At 51.8% G+C, this 23,003-nt stretch overlaps 1 protein-coding gene across 12 annotated transcripts in view; it reads right to left on the bottom strand.

The window, feature by feature from the left end:
- The window catches only part of DNMBP (dynamin binding protein), a 34,108-nt gene extending 14,501 nt beyond the window's left edge, over positions 1–19,607 (bottom strand). Inside the window, exons 1-5 of one of the 12 annotated variants that reach the window (XM_068197774.1) lie at positions 19,438–19,534; positions 12,482–12,647; positions 10,903–11,081; positions 8,561–8,683; positions 6,070–8,010 (exon numbers count right to left, since the gene is read on the bottom strand). In XM_068197774.1, coding sequence (XP_068053875.1) covers positions 6,070–8,010; positions 8,561–8,683; positions 10,903–11,047 — 2,209 coding nt within the window. In that variant the 5' untranslated portion in view covers positions 11,048–11,081; positions 12,482–12,647; positions 19,438–19,534. Of the gene's footprint in view, positions 1–1,964; positions 5,606–6,069; positions 8,011–8,560; positions 8,684–10,902; positions 11,082–11,674; positions 12,054–12,481; positions 12,648–14,009; positions 14,063–14,858; positions 15,488–15,525; positions 16,000–16,053; positions 16,302–17,361; positions 17,493–19,437 lie in introns of those variants that run through there. The other 11 variants (XM_068197771.1, XM_068197770.1, XM_068197773.1 and 8 more) reach the window with 11 other exon arrangements.
- Positions 19,608–23,003: the final 3,396 nt, after the last annotated feature.

Genomic DNA, 23,003 nt, shown 5'->3' with positions numbered 1-23,003 from the left:
TGGAAGTATTCAAGGCAGGCTGGATGGGGCCCTTGGCAACCTGATCTAGAGTGTGGCATCCCTGCCCACGGCAGGGGCACTGGAACTAGATGCCCCTCTAGCTCTCTTCCAACCCAAACCATTCTACTGGGGCTTTAAAGTCCCAAATTCTGTTACTCAGTGGATGGAGGAGGAACCTGTTTGTTAGAGAAGTAAACAGCATTGGAAAAGGTGTCTGGAGCACACGCTGAGGGAGAACCAGAGCTGACTTTTCCCTGCCAGCTGCACAGGAGGTGTCTGCTGTCAAGCACACCTCCTCTTTTGGGGAGGTGCTGGTGGGATCTTACATTGAGGCAGCTACAGCAGCAAAGCAGTACATGCCAAGGAGAGCTGTTGCTGGTCCATCACTGTGCCCCAGCAGGACAAGAGGAGGAAGGTAACAGACATGTGCAGCCAGAAAAAGGCCACAGGATAGACAGACTGTTTGAAATACCTGGAGCTTTCATCTCTCCTCTTCTGAGACACTGGTGCAGATGATGAGGGCATCCTGCCCTGCACCTCTCACAGCTACTCCCATGCCCCTGAGCCTGCCACAGTGGAATAGAATCCTATAATCCTGATAGCATAGGCTTTCACTTGGCATCACAGTCTGTCCCTTCAACTCTTGCAAAAGCTGGAGAAGCCAGCACTGCTCCAGCCTCCTAAGGCTTTGTGGACTGTTTCCCATCCCACTCTGTTCCTTGCCTCCTCCTGGCTCCCCTGCTGCCCTTTGGACGTCTTGGCACTGCAAAGCCTCTCCCTTTCCTCACCCTGGGGACACAGCTGAGCAAAGTCCCACCCTTACAGGGCGGCCTGAGAGTGTAGAAATGCAGCCACTGGAGCCTGCTTAATAAGTATCTCCAGAGGACAGATTTCTTGCTAAGGCAAAGGTAGGCACTGCCTCCAGCTTTGCCATCACTTTGGCTGTTGCAGTTTTCCTCTCCATTTCAATCCCACTTCACAGAGAATTCACACACACAGCTACACGAGACAGATGCTGACAGAAAGGGCACAGGAACAAATAAGTTTTCAGACACATGAAGGCCTGTCCATCAAGAAGGGGTCCTTCTGTCCCTCTGCCCTGACCCCAGCACCTTGCTGCCATTTCCCCTCAACCCCCACCAATATTCTTGCAACCAGAAGCCAAACTGCACAAATCTATCTGCAGCTGACTCTGATGTAGCCACAGCATCAATGGAATTATTTCACCCATGCTAAGACAGCCTAAGCTTTCCACTTTCTACAGCTCCAGAGTGCTATTTGATGGGACTGGAGACCCGGGGATGGCTTGGGGACCCAGGACACAGGGCATGCAACTGTTGTAGCACAGGCAAGGGACCACTGCAGTACCGAGAGGTGACAGTGCAAGAGATTCCCACTGATGACAGGCTCCCAACATGCAGGTGCCTGGTTATCTTGCCCAGGTGAATTATGCAACTCTGAGTACTTGCTCTCTGCATATGTCTGAGTGCTTCAACAGCTTCTTCTCTTTCCTACTTTGTGCTGCCTGTGAACAGCTGCCACACTCATGCTCAGAGCCAGGAATTGGTTCCTACACATAGAATCTATTAATGATGGGTTATAAAGAGGCAGTGGGAATAACCCCAACATCTCATCCTCTCCCTCATGAGGAAACTCCTCAGGGCCCTGAGAGAGCAGACAAACCAGGGCCTTAAATTTTAGGGTGTACATAAAACATACAGGAGCAACAGAAAGGACAGCCTTGAGTCTGTGCCACCACCTGTGCCTCCCTCCCACCTGGGCCTCTGCAAAATCCCCTTGCAGAGGCTGCACGGAGGTGCTATTTCACCAAGTCCCACGGAGCAGCCTTCCTGTGAGAGGCTGCCTGTGCTGGCCACCCACGTGTACCAGACTCCCAGCCTGCCCTGGTGCTAGGGCAGGGTGAAGGCACACCCAAGGGAATTGCCCACCATTTCCCTGTGTACCTGGGTTTTTCTTCCTGGTCTGCACAAACTCTGAGTGCCGCAGGGCACTGGGAGCCGTCCGTCTGTAGAAGCTGTTTCTCTGCAGCACAGAGCCCACCCTGTTTGCTTCCTCGGCCTCCTGCTCCCAGACCTGGCTCCAGTCTGGCCGGCCTGTGCGTACCCTCGAGTGCTCTGCTCCACTGCTGCTCTTGGCTGGCATCCCAGGCCCTGGGGCTTCTCCTTCCAGCTCCCCACAGCCGTCGGAGTCAACGACGCACGTCTCGAACTGTGTGCAGCAGGTACCTGACCCCAGGTTCACACTACCATCTCCCAAGGACCTGACCACAAATGCAGGAACTTCACAACCTCTGCCTGGACTGCTGTGGTCCATGACATGGCCTTTGGGCCTCCTGTGCCGTTCAATGTCTTCTTCATCTGCTTGGTCCCTGATACCTACACGTGGCCTTTCCTGCTCTTTATATGCTCTAGGGTTTCCATCATCTCTATACCACTTTTCCCCTTCCCTATATATTTGATTACCTCCATCCTCTCTATACTGCCTTCTCCTCTCCCTATACCCCCCAGAGTCCCTCTCTTGCCTGTGCCACAGTTCCTTTTTCCTATAATGTCTTCCATGCTCACTGTAGGCCCTAGGATCTCTGTAGTTCTGATACCAAATTCCCCCTTCCCTACAGTTTCCAAGGCCTCTATCTTCTCCATACTGCCTTCCCCTCTCCCTGTACTGCTCAGGTACTCTGTCCTTTCTGTTCCGCCCTCCTCTTATCTCAGAACTGCAGTTTCTGTATTGAACACCCTCCCTCTCATAAACCCTATAGTTTCTGTCCTCTATATCCTCTCTTTTGCCTTCCCAAACATTGTCTGCTCTCTCGCAGTCCATATACTGCATTTGTCCCTTCCAAAAACCTCCATTCCTGCTCTGTTGGTCCACGGAGATGTCCTCCTGTCTCCTGGAAGTGTCCCAGCCACTGTCTGCTCCTTGGCTGCCCGGGTACGGCCTCCTTGTCGCCCTGGGTCTGTCGCTGCAGCCAGCCACGTCCCGTCTCTGCACAGCACAACAGTCCTCATATTCCCAGCTGAGGAGCCGCGGTTCCCGTCTCGGATCCTCCATGCAGTGTTTCCTCTACGGACAGGTGCACATAGTCCTGTGGGGTGTGGCGCAGGGGCCGACTCCCCTCACCCTCTGCTCCCTGAGCCCAACCCCAGGCTGACGGCGCTCCTCCGCTCTGCTCCAGCACTCCCGTCCCAAATGAAATGCAGGAGCTGCTTCCTGAAACCAGCCAGCAAAGGCACGGGCCCAATCGCTGGCAGCCCTGGCCTCCTCCACCTGCTGCCCAAAGTAATCAGTAACCAGCCCGGAGCGAGGAGGGGAGCCAGGCTGGGCAGGCCTGCAGTGCCCAAACCGGCTCCACGGCTTTGCCAAAACCTCTCCGCAGACAGCTCTGAGGCAGGGAGGAGGAGGGCACTGGAGCATGCAGAGGCCCTGCCCCAAGACCTATGTCCTCAGGGAAGGGAAACAGAGCATGTGTGAGACCGCAGGAAGCCCCAGAGCAGAGGTGGGATACCAGATCTTCTACTAGATCTTCTTCTTTCCACCCCTGATGGCATGGAGGAAACAACGTGGTCTAGAAGAGGCTGGGCTCTGCTCCACACTATGCTGGGGCAAACTGAGACCTTCAGGCTGCCCCTGGCTCAACCCTGATGCTGAGCCCATCCTCTTCCCAGCCCTCACCCACAGTCACATGAAGGTCAGGAGAGGAGCTGCTCCCTGCAAGCCAGACCAGTGCCTCCACAGTGCCATGCAGTCACAGCTGCATGGTTCCCTGCTCCAGGGGAAACAGCTGGTCCACCCGCTGACAGGAACAGGCTTGAAGGGATTACTTGGGTTATGGAGTCTGGTACCAACACACAAAATAAGTTTCCAGAAGGCTACAGAAGTACGCACTCCAGTAATGCTTCTTACTGCAGGGCACAACATATTCCCAATTTTCCATGCCAAACACAGAGCTCCTATAAGAAACCAAGTGACAACTACAGCATGCCCTTGACAGTGCGAGAGTCTATAGATGTCATCCATGTCTCAGGTTCTTGCAACGCTTGTTAGGAACGCAGAGCCCAGGCTCTCAGCTGGTAGAAGACAAAAATAAAACCAATGGACTCTCCTACTCCAACTGCAGGAGGGCAAGCGCTAAACCTGCTGCAGCCTGGTGATCAGTGAAACCCCAATGTGCTCATAAGACACACCAAAAAAGCAACCTGATGATTTTAAACATTTACTGTAGAAAACCACATATTTTCTACTCTTCCTCTGGCTCCCCAAAGATACACTGAAGGGCTGGATTCCCCACTATGAACTACTCCCCCTTTAAGACTATGCCTGCCCTGCTTTAGTTGCTGGTCAAAACTTAGTGAGAGCTTTTCTGCCTCCAGTGTCTCCATGTTCCTAACAGTGGTAAGGCAGAGGTCATGCCTCAGGCATGGCACAAACATGTCTTGCTGAGCTGATGAAACACCAAATTACTGTTCTGCCTGCTGCACTAGAGCTGGGCTAGCAAGACATGCTCTCTGGCCACACTCAGATGTGTCAGAAAGGACATGGCAGAGCTTGGGTAGGACACATCTTTATCAAAGGGCTAGAGAGGTCTCTTGAACATGAGAAAAATCCCCTAGGACAACTGAAAGGATAGTAGCTCGAGGATTCCTCAGCATAGTGCATTAGTTCTTGCCTAAAACTTCTAATTCCAGGAACCAACAGCTTCCACAGGATCAGTCATCTGCCAGGAAGCACTGGGACAGTAGGAGACATTTTCCTGCAAGATTCATCCCATCAGAAAATTTCCCTTGAGATTCAGCCTAGACTTTCCTCTTCCCACCTTCAAGTTATTTCATCTAGCTTCAAATCCTCTAGGCCTCCTTCCAAGCACCCCTTTTGCACACCACTGTTGTGAAGGCTGTTTGTCACCCTGTTTTCCTGGTGCACCCATATCAGCCTTCATTCCCATGTGCTCTGCCTCCGACATGATCGTGCAGCAAAGTGCCTGGGCTCCCCAGTGCTGATTAAGCAGTGGGAGGATGGAGGCTATGAAGTCAGAGTGAGTAACTCCCAGGCAGGAGCTGGCATTTCACTCCATCTCCGGCATGCAGTGCACTCCATCTCCCACATTTCCTGCACGTTGTGGGTTTCAGTAACAGAACTGCAGTGTCAGAGCTCCTTGGAGAAGCCTGGGAAGGAACTGTGGGAGAAGATGTATGTGATTCCATCTTTCCATTCATCTATTGTAACATCAAGTGTAATATAATTAAAGAGCACTGGTCTTTACATGGCATCTTCATGTTTCAGAGACTAAATGTGCTGATATAATAATGGGAAATTCCTCTTTCCTGAGTAATTTTTTTCTGGGGTGCAAGAACAAAAGTCACATTTTCAGCTACAGATATGCCACAATTGTAAGCTCTTTGCTGCCGTTACCAACAGAATAGTCCTGTTTTCTTGTCCTGGACTTGATGGATGGCAGGAGCACAGGCTTTACTTTTTGACGAGTAATCCATCCCACTCCCAGGTCAGATTCAGTCCCCTTCTGTGCACCCATTCTCATATGAATAACAAATCCCCACAGGTCTGTATCAGCAACAGAGCAGAAACCACAGGAAACCTAGTGCCCTGACAGGTTGAGAGCAGTCACAGCACAGACTCAGCAGTCAACTCAAATCTCAACTGCAGGACCACCAGCAAAGCCACCCTGAAGTTGCTGCTCACTCCCCTACAGGTAAGAGAGGATGAGGCAGGGAGCTTGGACCTGCAGCAGCAGTGGTTTTCCTTTCCATCATGGAAATACTGGGAGTAGATGAGATGAAAGCTCTGGATGTATGGTGGGGCTGGAAGAGATGGGAGAGTTGGAAGGAAAAGGGGGTGGGGAAGACCAGGGCAAAGGGATATCCAGAGAAAGACACCGTGATTCTCATGATGATATACACTGCAACAGTACTTACAAAATTATCAAAATCAAGAATTAAACAGTATAAAAGACTGCCTTCAACAGTGTCTGTAAAACAGCAGAGGCATCTGAGCTCCTGAAGCATTCCCCATCCCACACTGTTATAGACTCACCTCTCAACTCCTGCAGCTCCATGCTGAGGCTCTCAATGTTGGAGTCACAGAAATCAAGGTTTTCCATGGTCTCTGCTCTCACCAGCTCATCTTGCTGCTCCTCCAGCATCAGGCTTAGCTCGGCACGGGTCTTGCTGTACGCCTCCAGATCTCTCTCCACCTCTCCAATTCTAGTCAGCAGGATGGAGCTGGAGGAGGCTGATCCTGCCTGTGTCAAGTCCTCGCATCCCTCCTCCACCTGCTGCTCTGGGGTGCTGGGCTGAAGCTGTGCAGGGGTGACATTTTTCCGCTGGTTGCTGGATGGAGGCCGGGGCGCAGGCCGGGAGGGTTTGACAGAGAAGGACAGAGATCTGCCTTTGGGCACCTGGCCACCCTGCACGTGCACAGCGGCTGTCGTGAGGCTGCTGGGCCGAGGAGGGGGTGGCCTCAGGGCCCTTCTCCTCTCTGCCTGCCTGGAGTGGAACACAGATTCAGGGGACCCACGGACAATGTCCTTCTCAGAGCTGTAGTCCAAGATGGAGAAGTGACGGGAGACCTTGTCCTGCTCCGCACCAGTACTTGACAGACTCTTCTCAAACTGGGCCAGCTGCTCCGTCAGTTTGGAGTCCAGGTCCATGCAGCTGTCCCCCTGCACTGCAAGAGGGTAGCACTCCCCCCAGCTCCCAGCCCGTGTGTCCAGGCTCACCTGGGCAGTTCCTAAGCTGGAACAGGGCTTGGACTTCTCCAGTTTACTGTCCATCCAATTGTTTAGGTCCTGGGTCCTGCTCTGGTTCTCCTGGGGCTCGGATCCTGCCCAGCTATTAGCAGACGAAATCGCTTGGTTTCTGCAAGGATTTTGGGGGAATTGGGGAGCCTGCAAGGGCACAGTGGGGCTGTCTCCATCATGCTTAGGGAGGGAGTGAGTTTCTGAGTTTCCTGGGGTGCCTGAAATAGTCCCCCCAGGCTCCAGCTCACCTGCTTGGCCAGGCCTTTTGCCCTGTGGGGGAGGCAGCTGAGCAGAGGGGAGAATGCCATTGACTGACTTTGTGTGGTTAGAGGGGACCGAGCCCACCGTGCCTTCGGGATGCGGCTCTTGGTGTCCTGTGCTGGGAAAGGCCTGGTGCTGTCTCAAGTCAGTGTCAAGAGGACCCTCAGACCTCCCTGCCTTGTGAGACAAAATGGTGGCAGGCTCAGGATATGCAGTCAAGCCATCCTCCTCTTCCCTGCTATCTTTCTGTGGCAAAGGAGGAGTTTCAGAGCAAGTGCTTTCTGGATCTTGATGGATGCTCAATCCACAACTGCCTCCACCTTGCAGATCCCTAGCACTCACCTTTTCCATGCAAGCCTCAGAGGCTTCCAGCCTCACAAATCTGTGTGGAAAGATGCCACGTTTTCCTCTCAGCTCCCCCTCCAGCCAGCCATCCTCCAGAATGCCTACAATCCGAATCCTGTCACCCACATCAAAATCCAGTTCCTTGGACTCCAGGGCTTGGAACTGATAGAGGGCAACACCATAAGTACTCCCTGGCTCATTGTCTTCTTTACGGGGCATGTCTACTGTCCCATTGGTGTCACAAGTCCCTGTGGGCTCTGGATCCACTGAGGTTCCTGGTGCTCGCAGAGGAGTAAGCAGCTCCACAAAACCCTCTGGGAAGATGCCCCTGCAGCCTCTGAGCTCACCCTCAAACCAGCCAGGCTCTGGGACACCAACAATGTTGATCACATCCCCTTCCCTGAAGTCCAGTTCCTCCTCCAGCTGAGCAGACAGATCCATCAGGGCCTGGGCTTGGCCCAAGGAGTAGGCAGGCACCTCCAGGAGAGGGCTCTGGGACAGCTGACGTCTCCGAACTGAAAGGCACAGCTCCCTCACACATGATGAGGGGAAAAAGCCCTTGGAACCCCAGCTGCTTCGGCCCTGGAGCCAGCTGGACGCCAGGCACCCCCCCAGGATCACCAAGTCTCCTGCAGAGAATGAGACACAACAGTTCAAAACTGCTCCCATTATTGCTTCCCACCTCTTATTCCTGCCTCCCCGTGTTCCCTTCTAGCTGTGGGTGAGGACTGGCACTCTGTTATAGCACAGAGCATGCTGGGGATGCACACAAGCACAGGATGGGATTAAGGCATGAAGTATCAGCAGCCTCTTGTACATCTAAGACACACAGTTTGGCTGCAAAGATGTGCAGATGTGTTGAAGCTTTCATTCTTCCCCAAAAGCAAGTCTAAGATTTGGAGATTAGACTTCAGTTAAAAGGCAATTGTAAGTTTACTATGATCAGGTGATGCCAATTTTTGAAGTTGCATGAGTAATGACAGATCATGAGAAACTTGTATCAAAGTGGCAGAAGCCTATAGGACCATGGTGGATTTGACATGACCCATGTCACGAGGAATTAGGAGATTCACCTCTTTCTTCTGTCACTCTAGGCAGGATGTCGTGACTAGGTTCATCCATCCGGAAGGAGAGGTGAGGCTTTTGAGGGGCAAAGCAAAGGAAGGGAATGGAGATTACCTCTCTGCAATGACAAGCTCCCTGGCTCTTGAGATGTGAAGTCATTGGTACAAACAAACAGTTTTTCTCCCTGCTTCAAAGGGGGAATATCCACAGGTTCAACAAAGCTGCTAGGAAACTGCCCTAAAAGGAGAATGAGTTGTCAGCAATGAGTCTTTCCTGTGACCCACCACCATCTCCACCCTCCTCCCAGATTTTGGGATCTATTCACCTCTTGCTAAAGGAAAATACCCAGTTACCCTGGGTGCCTCAATAGCCTGGTGGAAGAAGAACAAGTTTGGGACCTAAGAATTCTTGGGGTTTTAAGTACTTAAGAACTAACAGAGAACAAAAAGCTTTGAGCCCTTGGCTCACTCCAGGCAACCACAGGCTGTGTGCATTACTGGACTGTGCCATCAGCATGGAGCTTCCAGGAACAGACATACTGGGTTTTCTCTGCCTTTACTGCTTCCCTCCCAACTCAGACCCATGGTGAGGACTAAGGGATCCAGTAGTGCTGGATCATGGGAGCAGTGTCTTCTGACTGGGCATATCCACTTGGTGCTCCTTCCTCCACAGGGCTTGGCCCCTATGCAGTCTCAGCACAGAATTCAGGCTGCCACACTCAGGATGGCCACACCCGTGAGTCACAGGCTCTGTCACAGCTTCAGCACTCCTGGGACTCCAAGGACCTTCCCCACTGTCATTCTGTATATCTGTTTCCCCATGGCACATTTGTTGGCCACCAGATGATACCCATCAGATACTAATTTCAGTCCTGAGAGCACATGACATGGCAGAGCCCACTGCAAAGGCCACTAAAAATGTCTTTCTTATATAATTTGAGGCAAGGGGATATGATGAAGTATGGGCTAGTACCACACCCAGCATTGCCTCTGGGTGACCAATATTTTCTAATAAAACCTGGAAACACCATATCCTAGACATCCAGAGATTTACACTGTGTTTAGGCAACTTGACACTTGCTATTCTCTGCTGCTTCCTTCACAGTTTTAACCCACTCTCTTTTTCCTTATCTTAGTTTCCTGCTTTGTACATGGAAACATCATAATGCTGTAAGAAAGGAATTACTGTACATGGAGTTACAGTAATTATTCCACAGAGTAATGAGTACTAGGCTGCAACACCTCCACAGCTTCCATTCCAAAGTGCTTTTTCAATTCCCTGTAACTTTAATTTAGAAAGCTGGGCAGAAAACTACAACAGCTGTTCTAAGGGAAAGCAGGAATGCAATTGGGTTTTGAGTTAAAGGTCATTAAAAACATTCAGTTTGACTTCAGCATGTTTCTTTATCTTTGAGCTATGACACACATCTGTTTGTTATTCCTTAATAGCTTCATCTTCTATATAACAACCTCACCAGTTATGCTGGGAGACTAAACTCTATTGAAAAGTGCACACATAATCTTTGCCCAGTGACTTCAGCAGCAGCAACAGGATCGGGCACATGCTCATTCAATGCCACTTATCAGTCACATGGAGCACAGGAGGGAAGTCCTCCTGTGCACCTTGTTTCAGACAGTAGACAGCTTGTGGCTGTTAGAAGAGATGAGACTGCTGCTACAATAGCAGCCCCATCTCTACAGCCAGGGATGAAATCAGTCCCACCCTCATGCTGAAGACAGAGGCAGGCTTATGCTTTGAAGTGGCCTGGCTCTCATCTCCCCAAGAGCTCACACATCTTCTTAACATCAGGATTAAGATGAGAAAGAGCTGCCTAAACAGAGACTATGAGACTCTTAGTGTTTCACTGAGAGCATTCTGCTGCTTCAGAGGTTTCCCACACCCTCCTAAAAGTTTAAGAGACTTGCACACCATTCCAGGCACATAGATATTGATGGTAATTTGTGCACAAAGATGCTTTAAAGCAGAAAGGAGGAAAAGAGGGGCTGAGTCAGAGGGCTTGGCGGGGGGACACATGGTCACTGTTGTTCTATCTCCACTGACAAGGTCACTTGGACTGGTTTCCAGAGTGGATGTATTTCCACTCTCAGTGCATCTGTTTCCTTTCCACTGCCACAGCAGGTCAGTACATAAACTAGCCAGGAAATGGGCAGTCTCTCCACAGAGGCTGGAACAACTAGTATTGTGAAGCTCCTATCTCCTTGAGAATTGACTCTCCACTAACCTCTCTCAAAAAACAACACTCAAGCTTGTCTGAATAGTTGACACAAAGCTGGCAGGAGACCAGTGGCAACTCGCACTCTCAGTCCCAATCAAAGTCCCATGAAAGATTTAGTAAATCAAATCAGGTCCTTCCCCACCAAGGGAGGATGTGCTCATGGAGTGCACACTTAGGTGGCACTTGTATGGACCCAGGTGCAGGCATTTCCAGCTCTTACCTGTGACACCTTCCTTCTTGCCAAGGAGCCAGAACTCGTCCACCACAGCCAACACCTCGATGACATCTCCCACGAAGAGGGGAAGCTCTTCAGAGACACTGGGACAGAAATCAAAGACTGCCCGCACCACGGAGCCAGCCTCCATTGTGCAGGGTCTGAAGGCAGGTCAGTGCCTAAGGCTGAGACAGTGAGAAATTTGTCAGCTCTCAGAAACACCTGAAATTATCACACATAAGCCCAGGAAGTAAAACTCTTCCTGAGCACAGAGGCATATGTGGGGAGATCCTGTCCTGACCTCCCTGCCAACCCCTCACCTCATGCTGCAGGAGCCAAGGGGCTGCAGCAATGCAGCCCCCATGGTCTAACCTGCCTTGTCCCACCCCTCTAGCTATCTCTGTAGGATCATGTGTTTGTGCTGCAAGAGGGGGGACAAGCAGAAAGAAATTTGGAAGTGAATTCCTGTCAGGAAGGAAGCAAGAGGAGGGGAGGAAGCTCAGCACTTCCCTGACATGTGGGGCACAGCTCAGTCTGACAGGGCCTGGTGAGCAGCCAGCACCACCCACTTGCATGTCCCACCACACATTCTCTGGCAGGATGGGCGCAGGAATCCCCCTCCCCATGCCACCACTCATGGCCACAGGAACTGCATGCTGAACCAGCACCACAATTCTGGCCCAGCAAGAGAAGAGGCACAAAGTCCTCTCAGGCAAGCTCATACCACCATCCTCATTGTCAGACCTGACTGGAAATATCCTTTCTGCCTTCTAGGTACCTGGCTCAGACATTCCCAGGGTGGCCACACCATGGTTCTTGGCAGAAGTCGGACTGAGATGAGGATGCAGATCCTGTCCAAGGCTCTGGGAGCCAAGGCTGAAATTCCTTCTGGCAGGAGACTTGAAAGCAGGCAAAGAGTTCCTGGTCAAGGGCTATGTCCTGGATTCCCCCTTACTCTGGAAGTGGCTGTTGAGGACACTCTTCTGTATAATTTCTGCTTTTCAGCCTCACTGTCAAGGAAATACAGTGCACCAAGGCAGCAGCAGTCCTGCAGCTTAAGCTGCTCCTTTGTCTCCTCCCGAATTCCTCAGGATGGGAACAGAAAGGTTCATCCATCCAAAGCAACCAGAAACTTTAAGATAATTCCTCACCTTCACCTCAGAGTTTGCTTTCATTTCATTTCTGACCCACTGCATATACAGGGACAGGACAGCACTGCCAACACCTCTCCGCGGTGCTTTCAGAGCCCTGCCCTCTGCGACGCTGGGACATCGGCGTCCGCCCCACCAGCCCCCTTGGCACAGGCTGCTTTCGTCCCACATCCCAACCAGCCCCGTTCCGTCCCTTTGGACACACCTTCCCTGCCACGGGACCCGCTCTCCTCCCTCCCCCGAGCGGCTCCAAGTGCCCGGCGAGCAGTGCCGCTCCAAGCGCCGCCCAGCCGCTGACACCGTCCCAGGTCAGCACGGCTTGCCAACCCCCCGGCCCAGCTAAGGGCAGAAAGAGCGCAGTGACAACACAACAGAACATAAACGCACGGTCCCCCCAAGGGCAGCCTTTCCCCGTACAGCCACACACAGCCCACCTGAGCCCCGGAGAGTCAGGAAGAGGGGAAGCTAACACAGGCAGGAGAAATATGTCCCTGCTAACGAGGTGCAGGCAACTTCCAGTGAGAGTGCCAGTGGGGGATCCAGGCAGGGAAAGGCTTTCTGCTGACGGGACCATTCTGTTTATCCAGTCCGACTCACCTCCTGGGAACAAAGCGGGTTTGTACTCAGCAGGAACAGCTTCCTCATCACGTCTCTCCCCGCCCCCAGCCATTCCTCTGCTGCAGCCAGCATGCTGTGCCCCTGGCCACCCTCACCTCTGCCATCCTGTCTGTCTGTCACTCCTATTGCTCTCCACTGCCTTCCCCATCGCACGTGGGCTTCTTGGGACACAGGCTGTCCCTTTGTCACCAGCTTTGTGCTGGCTGCACAAACAAAGAGCCCAATATCCAGCAGCAGACAGCACTCTGCCACTAAAAAGAGATGAATGGACTGGAGTGAATCAGGAGCACAAAGAGTTGCAGTTCAGGATAGCAGAAACCTACTGAGGCAGAAGGAGTAACAGTATTAAAAACATGACCATGTGGAGAGAGGAAAACGACAGAAGAGCCATCAATTAGCTTGAAAATACTAAAGACAAGTAAGGATCCTTGTGCTGTTTGAGGTGGGGTGCCTGGACCATGCTGCTGTGTGTTCTCATGGGAACAGGAGCAGCAGCAGCAGCCCCTTGCAGGCACCCAGGCTGCCCTCCAGCCCCAAACAGGCTGCCAGCTGAGCTCAGGCTCTTAGGAATCCTTGCCATACTCTGAATATTCAAACTTCATAGCAGCACTGGACAAAGAGGGAAAAACATTGCAGGCATAATTGCTGCCTTAAGGTAGTTTCTCCAGAAGCACATGATGGTACAGTGAGATTTCTTGTATGTCTTCTGTCAAAGGTGTAATGTAAGAACGGGCAGAGGTATGCAAAGATTACAGTATGTGTGCTGCAGACCCAATCCTGGCTTTGCTACAGTCACTGGCACTGAGAATACAGCCCTGCCACTGATCCTGCCCATGAGAAAAGGAGTGTCACTTCCTTTAACGCACCTGCAACTCTGGGGACTCATCATTAAAATGTGCAAGATTTTCCAATGAGACGGAGATAGAGAGGGACAGGCAGGACTGCAATAGTTCCAGCATGTATGTATTAATTACAGTTATAATAAACCACTAACCTATTCATGTCCAAAGCATTCCCTGAGAGGCAACTCGCAAGAAAGCATGAAGCAACTTCTGAAACTGCCAAAAAAAGAATCCCAACAGGCTCATGTTCCCTCAGCAGTACCAAGAAGAGCAAGATCACTCCCTGACTCCATTGGAGTAAAGACAGCATGCCTCTGTATTTGCAAGTAGTGAATCAGTCTTGTGGAGCTTGCTTGCTCAATGACATGAATTGAACACAAAATATTACGTTTTCCAGGGCCTTGGCCTTGTCTTACTCCCTGCAGTGCTGCCTGCCAACATTTTCTACAAATCCCCACCTAGAGAACGAAGCCTTTCAGCATATTCCAGACTGGAAACTTACTGAGTCCAACTCTTCAGGCTTAATAGTGGACCTGAGCTTCTTCCAGATCCACCCTAGATCTGGTGAAAACAAACATTCAGCAACAGCTCAAGCAGAGGCTCCAGAAGGAAAAGCAGACTGCAGGGAGAGCAGGGCTCCGCCTGTGATTCCCTGTGAGTCACGGCTCCTGACAGCTGGCCAAGCACCTCTCACCTCAAGGATGGGTGATCCTTGCCTGCCAGAGGGAAGGAGGGAGAGCTCTGCCACAACTGAGCAAACTCTGGGATTTCAGGCTGGGGGAGGTCAGGACTGCGGATCGCAGGACTCCTGCCCCCGCCCAGCAGCCGACCCGCATCCAAAGAGAGCCTCACTGTGCAAGTACGAAGCTGTGGCGCAGCAGGAACTCGCCCTGCTGAGAACACACAGGCTCTGTCTCACTGCCTGATCCTGCACAAACCAGGTAACATGTTCCTGGCGCCTGACCTCAGCCTGCCTGGTGCCAAGCTCTGGGCCTGACACAACAGCATTGTGCATGCAGCAAGGCAGAGAGTGGATTCCCAGGGCATTAATCACTCCCCCCAGTCTGCATGCATGCATGCTCAGCACACACTAACATTACCTTCATGGAAATCTGCTTATCCAATTTTGCTATTAGCTCTGGAGTGTGTCTGGTCCAGCGTGGGCTGATGGAAGCAGGGACCAGAATGAAATTATAGCTATTAACTCTGTTACAATATTGTTTTGAGATCTTCAGCACAGACTGGGTCACCAAGAAAAGGCATTTGCACATAGACTCTGACAACTTCTTCTATCCCTCCTCTTCCTGCAGCTGAAATTGGCAGGGTAAGAAATCCCAAATAATGGACTCACCAGCATCAAATGTAATTGTCAGGCACTTGCTAGAAGTACCATCACTTAGATGGAGGCAGGACTACTAAAGATGCTGCAGCAAGGATTTTAAGCACTTAAGAGATAAGGCAGCAATGTGACAAGGGCATTTAGGCTGATTACAAGAAGTATTAACAGCCCCAGTAGAAAGGGAGACCCAAAGGGTTTGAGGGCAGCTAATCTACTCCTATCCCAAAGCACTGCTCAGACCATGAGATAAAAAACAGTAATGGATGGATGCCACAAATTAAGCAGCAAGGAAACCAAACTTAACAGGTGCTATTGCCACTTGCATTTCCACTAAATAATACATTCCAGCTTCTCACTCAAGAAGCAGCACTGTTAGAACTGGCTATGGAGAGTATGACTGCACTGTAACTGAAGAACTAACATTTCACCAAACAGACCAAAATATGCCATGTAGGCTTCCACAGGCATGCAGGATTTGCACAAGAGGGACAAGTGGATTCTTGTCCAGTGGATGTCTCAGTCTCTATAAGAACTTTAGAACCTGCATGAGCAGTAGACCAGGAATGGTCATATTCCCAGAAATGTACAAAGACAAGCTTGTCACAAAATGATTAGAGAAATTAATATTAAAAATATTAAACAAATGCTGTCAGTGATCTTTTTAAAAATTGAAAAACACCTTGCATTTCACCTAGGTCTTTTCGTGCCTCCTTCCACTCATTATAGCTCAGTGTCCACTGAAAACACAATCCACCCCCAGTGACAGAGATACCCCTCAGTTCAGTGCACCCTTCAGCTGCTGGAGGATTGGCTTTGACAAGAGATGTGCTGCAGCTCTTGCTGTGCTCTAGGCTGCAGAATTAGTACCCAGCACACAGTGAGAGGAACCAGCAATTATGCTTGGCTTTTCACACCATTGTGTCAAGAACAGAAGCTTACTAACTACATACTAAGACATTTCTACCTTTTTCCTCTGATCCTTCCTGTGTTCTCTAAATCTGGACAGCCCTCCTTCCCTCCTCCATACCCCAATGCATCTGCACAGCCTGCACTGTCCTCATTCACACTTCTAGGACAGGACATTACCCGCACACCAGCATGCCCTGACTGCTCCCACCGGTCTTCAGAGCTGTGGCCACCCACACTCCCTCTCCCTACTCAGAGCAGAACATGTTGCTCTGTAAAGCTCCCCGAGGTCCCTGCTTGCCTGCACATTCCTGGGTGGAATAAACAATATACTGTTGAGCCAGGCTGCCTGGGCCCCAGCTGGAGATGGTGCCAATGCAGGGACTGTGGCTCCATCAAATGCAGAGCTGATCCTGTGAATCCCAACAGAATGGACAACGCAGCAAGCAGGGCAAACGCCCAACTAATGGTGCTGAGGAGAGGAGCCTTCTCCCACCAGGGAATGCTGATCACTGCAGCTTCTTGATAGGACATGCTGTTTGTCTCAGCAGTTCCCAAAGAGTCCCCCAGCTAAGCTTCACATAGTGGGAAACATGAGAGCTGTTCTGCCCTCCACCTCCTAACGCCACATAGCCTCAGGGAGGAAGAGGAATCTTCTCATTCTAAAAAGAAATAGCTTATTTTGCTTTGTCTGTAACCTGATATATCAAAAATAATTGATATGAATACATTTTTGATTGGATCACCGACCCCTGAAGAACCAGGACTATCGAGTAAAGGGCTACTTAAGCGAGCTCTGGCCTCCCACCACACCTGTGTGGCACAGGGGCTCTGCAGTGTACCAAACAAGTCATTCAAACCACTACTTCTCTCCAGTTGGGCTCTGGCTGTCAGTGTTCTCACCTGCTCTGTTGCAGAACGTGTCTGAGGGCAGGCTGGTGGTGTTTGTGTGGGTTGAGAGTGGCGTGGCAAGGAAGCAAGAGGAGCTCATGCTGAGCCAGACGGCAAGCAAACAAAAGTCATCTGGAAACTAGAGCACAGCATCAATTTTTAATGCAAAGCAGAACACCTTGCCACAACACGTGACCAAGATGACTGTGATGGATATTTAATCTCTGGCAGTGGGGTCCCAAGCATGCAAAGGCCAGAACACCAGCTTAGGAGAGAAGAGTTTCCCAAATTCTGTATGCTGTGGCAGCACACACTTTACAGACTGTGTTAAAAAGTCCTGTCTTCTCCCACCCCAAGGTACGTGGTTGTGTCTCTTCCCAGTTTTGCAGACAGGCTAAAATTATACAATTTAGACTAAGGAACAGACAAAACCCCAAGAGCAGAATCACCACTGCTGTACCTGTGGCTGGGCTACAGGTGGTAAGTAGCATACAATTACAAAATTAGTAATTACACCTTGAGTACATATCCAAAACAAGTTGAACTGGGACTACAAGGACATTCCTTAACACTGTAGCACTTGATTTTGTACCCTGAACAATATTCTTCAAGATAACTTTTGGACAGAAGCCCATTATAATGCTTTGGCTGCTGGGTGGGGAGTCCAGAAATCTGGAAATTACTTGAGTTTGACTTGGAAACTCTGTTCTTTGCTCACCGCCATTCCTATTCTGTACTGTATCTCCAAAGAACCTCAGTCCTCAGCAGGGACTCTGCTGCTACCTGGACCTCTTCCTTTCAGAGTCCCTAGGTGCTCCTGAGAAGGAAGCAATAAATTTTATCTCCCCACAGAAAGGTTCTAAAAATAAGACAAAGTAAAAACTGTATCACTCAAAAGTGGGGTTGAGTAATGTGATTAGAAATATACTTTTGCTGGAGGTAGAGGGGAAATTATCAGTTAAGGAAATGAACTGCTAAGGTAAGCACAAGTCAGGCTGTCCCACCTAAGCTTACATCACCACTGTCACAAAGTCTGTCTGAGGTCACCAACTGCAGGGACACCTCAACTGCACTCAGAACCCCAAGAGGTCATACAGCCATGGCTCCCTTGACAGCTGGCAGAGGTGGTGCCCTGTAAAGCTCTGAGAATCACTCCTTTCCTCTGCCCCTACTGCTCAGCTCCTCCCATCCCATTATCAACAGTGCTTTAAAACTGTTGTATGTTCAAGCTAGTTTTTAATGTCACTGCTAATTCTAAGCAGAGCAGCTGGAGAGACAACTGAAACCTTTGGCCCTGACAGAAGAGAGGATCTCACGAACAGAAAGTGGAGGCCAGCTCAGAGACGTGGGCTCTCTCGGCGCTATGGAGGCCTCACGCACAAGCAGGACGCATTTAGACACTGCCCAGCACGACTCACAGCCAGAGTGAGTCAGGATGAGGGGGATGATGGTGACGTCTTGTAGCACGGTACAGAGGCTGTATTTGGCAAAGCATCTGCAGAACTGCAAATTCTGTATCTATGAACTCTTTCAGACAAAGAGATAAAATCCCAGTGGAAGCAAAGGAGAGAATGGCAGAGGCAAGGGGAAAGAAAGCCTTTTCAGAAGAAACTGAAAGTTATGGAATCATGACAAACGTCAAAGCAGACATTTATGCTAATGACACAGCTAGAGTCTTCCAAGGTACTACGGCAAGGAGAATGAGATATGAAAGGCCAGAAGTGGAGAGACAATTTCAAACAGCAGGAACAGCAGCAGAGATGTTTGAACCCAAAGGCCAAATTACATCAAGGACAGGATCAGCTGAGGTGCCACTTAAGGTCAGCAAAGGAAGAGCAGAGGAGCAGCAGCTGCCTCTCGGAGTATTCTGAGGGTGACTCAAGGCTACATCCCCTGGCAGGGCCACTGGAGAAGACACCTCCAGCTCATCTCTGATAAGTACAAGGCAATGGGGACAGGCTGCCAGTGTGGCAAGAGGGTTTTGTGTTTGCAAGAGTGAAAGCAAACTTTGAAGTTTCTCTTTTCAGGCTGCCTTGAACCGACTGAATGCCCTCGGAGAAGCACCCAGGAAAGGCACAGTGCTGCAGCCTTGAGCTTCTGCTCTCTGTGTAAAACCACTTGTGCCACCCTCACGGGTGCGCAACTCCAGACTCCCGGTGCCAAACCACTATGGGACGGTCACAGAATTTCTAAAGGGCCAGGTGCTCCCCTGCAGCAAGCTGTCCAGGCAACACCAGCCACCATCAGCTGCCTACCTGCCTGTCTGGTGGTGACCACGCGGGCTGCCACTGCCTGAACAGACACGGTTTAAGGACTACAATCCCAAAGTGCAAGGTGGGAAGCAGACGGGCGGCTCCCGCGGTACCGCACAGCTGTTCCACGCTGCCCAGGTGCCTGAAGTGCTCCCAGGGCGGCGTGTGTGCTGTGGGAAGGGGCACAGCGAGCACCCAGCTGGGCACGCAGGGCTGGAGGGCCACAGGCTGTCCTGGCGCGGCTGGCACGAGGGGAGCGCACCCGCCCGAGCTCGCAGCACCCCAGCCTGGGGCACCCGCGGCCGGCCAGCGCGGCCCAGGGCAGGGCAGCCCCCGGCACAGGCAGCCCCCCATGCCCGCGGCGAGCGGGGCCCGGTGCGGAGTGCGGGAGGCGCCGGCGGGCGGGGGCCGGGCCGGGGCCCGGCGGAGGCGCAGGCCGGGGGCGGCCGCGGGATGGGGGGAGGCCGGCGGGGCAGCGGCCAAGCCGGGAGCGGCGGGCGGGGAGCGCCCGGCTCCCCCCGGCCGCTCCGGCGGGTCCCTACCTTCTCCCGGCCCGCTCCGGGCGCTGCGGCCGCTCCGACCCTGGGGGTCCCGCTCCCGCCTCCGCCCGCCCGCGGCCGCCCAGCCCCGCCCGGGCCCCGGCCGGCCCGGCCCCCAGCGCCCGCCCCGCCGCCCGGCTGCCTCCGCCCGGCCCGGCCCGGCGTGGTGCCGCTCGGAAGGCGGAGCTGCTCCGCGGGGCTGGCCCGCGGCCTGGGGAGCCCGGGGCCCCCGGCTGACGTGGGGACTTCGCCCTGTGCAGCACCGTGCGGCCCTGGGCTGCGAGGCATTTCCCCCGGCGGCCACGGGGCCAGCCGGCCGCGGGACACGGTGCCCAGCCAGGTGCCCGCGCCGGGACATGGGGTGCAGCCACCCCCGGGCTGGACACGGCACTCCTGCGCCATGCACCGGGCCAGGCTGCTGGCAGAGCACCCGGGAGCCCGGCGCGGAGCACGGCAGGCAGCTGCCTGTGCAAACCCTCTTCTGCTTCCCCACAGAGCGCTGCCGCCTCGCACACACTGCCGGGGCTCCCCTTCCCCGCTGCTGCCTTGTGGGAATCTCGCTGCCTTCTCGGCTTTGGCTTTGGCTTTAGCTAACGAGTGGGTCTACACTGTCCATCTGGTGCAGTCTCAGCTTTGCCGCTAGCAGCCTTCTTGGCTGCTTAGAGACATTGTAAGATCATGCCAAAGCATTAAGATGGAGAAAAACAGCTCCCCAGCAGAAATCCATGACAGGGCCAGTTTGTGCATCACAGAGGATCCTGCATACCAAGTATAGTAGGTCCCGCGCTGGATTTCCTGGCAGGCTAAAAAAAGCCTCCATGCCCCAAGGGATACCATCCCTCAGCAACATGTTGTAAAGCCCGGAGTCTTTAAGTCCCCCTGAGCAGTTACCACTGTTTGGCACTTGTTTGTGCATTTAGCTACAGTTCTCCATAGCAACCACACAGATCTCAGCTTGACTCGCCACCAGCCAGGAGCGGGTGAGCAGAACGCGTCGCACGCTGGCTCTCAGAGTCGTGTTAGTACGTGCACAGGCTGGGTGCTGATTCCCGTCTGCTCTCCTGAGGTGGGGACCCACTCTGCTGCCTTGGCACGATGCCGTGGGCAGGGGGCCTGAAGCTGCACAGGTGCTCTATACCCTGCAGGTGTGGATGCTTGTAGACTGTTTACTGATGCTGAAGAATGGACACCAGCCCCTGCCACAGGGCTCTAGATGTCCTCTGACCCAAAATTTCTGTTGTTCTTGCCTGCCAAAGAAGGTTGTGAACTTTTTTCATCATTCCAATCCCTCCTGCAGCCTTTCAGGTCACTGCCATGACCAACTCTCCTCTGCTGAAATCCCCATCCAAGCTGCTTAATTTTTCTTTGAGTTCACTTATTTGTATTTCCCCTTTTCTGCCTCCTCCATGCCAGATACAGAAATGAGAAGGCATTGCATGCAGAGTTCTGTCTGCCCTCCTGGTTCTCCCAAGCACCTCACAGCTTTGCTTATAAGAATTTTGGTTCACTTTACTGGGCCTGGCTTCACTTTGTTTAAATGTTTTCCAGTGTCTGCACACAGTTCTGGTCCTTTCATCTCAGAAAGAAAGGGTAATAGAGAATGGAAGAAGGTTTGGAGGCAGGTGGTAAGGATGCTCAGAGACATGGGAACAGACTGTACAGCGAAAAACTGTAGGCTGGGACTCTTCAGCTTGGAAGAGGGACATACAGTGGGGAAGAGGTCTACAAAATCACGAGTGGCCCAGAGAACATAGGGAGAATTGACTGTTTGCTGTGTCTTCAGACACAAACCTGTCAACTGTTTTTGCCTTGACTGAAGCCTCAAAAGTGTTAGAAATCCCTATCCGGCAGATGTTACATACAAAGGTTGTGCCCTTTTTAGCCCACGCTTCTTGCAACACTGGGGGCGAAGCTCATGACAAGCCTTTGAGGGGAGTACTTAAAAATGCTGCCTCAGAAACATTTTGTAACCATGTTTTCACGTGGAGAGCTCAGCCACGGCCAAGTGGAGCTTTACCAAATTGTTCAACACAAAAATATTCAGAGCTGGGAGGAGAATGAGCTGGACAAATCCAAGCCCAGAGAGAGAGACCTCCAGAGGGTTCTATCTTGCAGGAACCCTTTTGTAGGGGTAAACGCTTGTGACTGAGACTCTAATTTTTCTGCTGCACTGCCAACCCCACAGCAGCCTGCAAGGGTGAGTGATGTGGCCTCCTGGAATACTTGTCCTGTTCCAAGGAAGAAGTCTCCCTCCTCTGACTCTACCATGGAAAGTGGAATTGAGACGGTTCCACATTTTCTAGGACCACAAGAGGGCAACATGAGAGCACTCTGCAGCCAGCAGGCTCAGCAAGACGACCTGTGACACTGCTGGGATGCAGGTAGCACAGGCTACCTCAGCATCACCCTGTCCAGAGACCACCCAGCTGAATTAGCCAGCTGAAGGCTGCTCCCTGGGAGCTCTTTTCTTGCTCTCAGCTTCATACAGATCCTCAGAAGTCAGCAGTCAGCTCAGCCAGCAGAGTGCTGTAGTTGGGGGCAGCAATATCTTCCTGCATATGGGCTGGACACTTGGTGACAACAGACCCTTCTAAGTGCTTCATGTGGCCAGGCCGTGGGATGCAGGGTGCCCTCCCTCGTCCTGCCTGCATATCCACCACTAAATCCCTTGGGTGAATGTGCACTGACACGTGGCTTCCAACAGGAGGGTCCAGCATCTGCAGTGATGCTGCTGGGCTTGGCCAGTGGAAGAGGTGTTAAACCGCACAGAAGTTGGAGCATCTCAGCCTTGCCATGCTTTTTCATTTCCTTCTGCCTCGGAAAAAAAAAGAGAAAAAAAAAAAAAAAAGAAAAAAAAAAGAATTGGAATTCAGCTTTGGCTGTGACTGCTGGACTGGCCAGTGTCTCCAGCTCCTACTGGTTTCTGCAGACCAAAATCACTCACAGCCACTCTTAAGACATTACCATTCTGGGCACTTTTTTGCAACAGCCTGTATAATTAACCTGCAAGGGACAGCTTCCTCTGCCTTTACAAGAAAAGGCATGACAGAGAAAGAGCTTTTGTTAGCAGGCAGAGCTACAAGAGTGTGTGTGTCCTGCTAATGCTGGAAATGCCACCAGCATCTTGTAGCAGAGACAGAGGAGGACGTGACAGTGAGGTGTGAAGTGCAGAACATTGCTTCTGCAGTAGGGTGGTACAGGTTGCTCACAAGAAATTATGTTTACAAAAGAGAGGAAGCAAAGGAGTGTTTGGGGGACACTTTTTTAAAGAGAAACAGTGTAACCAATGGCTGTATGGTAGAGATCTATTGGGATATCTACTGGGATAACCACCCAAGGAAAAAAATAAATCACTGGGGCATACTGTTTACCCCTTTTGAGTTGTTTTCAATGAAGAATGCTAGAAAGGTTTTGCCTGCTTAAGATATTTTTACCATGGAAATAACCAGTTTTGTTTCTACTCTTGCTTCCACTCCAAACCTGCCCACACAGCCTAAGCAGCATTTTGAGCCTGTCTCACTGAACTATGGATCCTTTCTCTCCTACCCTAATTAAAACTCGCACAGCTT

The sequence above is a fragment of the Anomalospiza imberbis genome, chromosome 8 (genome assembly GCF_031753505.1).
Source record: "Anomalospiza imberbis isolate Cuckoo-Finch-1a 21T00152 chromosome 8, ASM3175350v1, whole genome shotgun sequence".
NCBI classification, from domain to species: domain Eukaryota; kingdom Metazoa; phylum Chordata; class Aves; order Passeriformes; family Viduidae; genus Anomalospiza; species Anomalospiza imberbis.
This window is presented reverse-complemented; position numbering and strand designations above follow the sequence as displayed.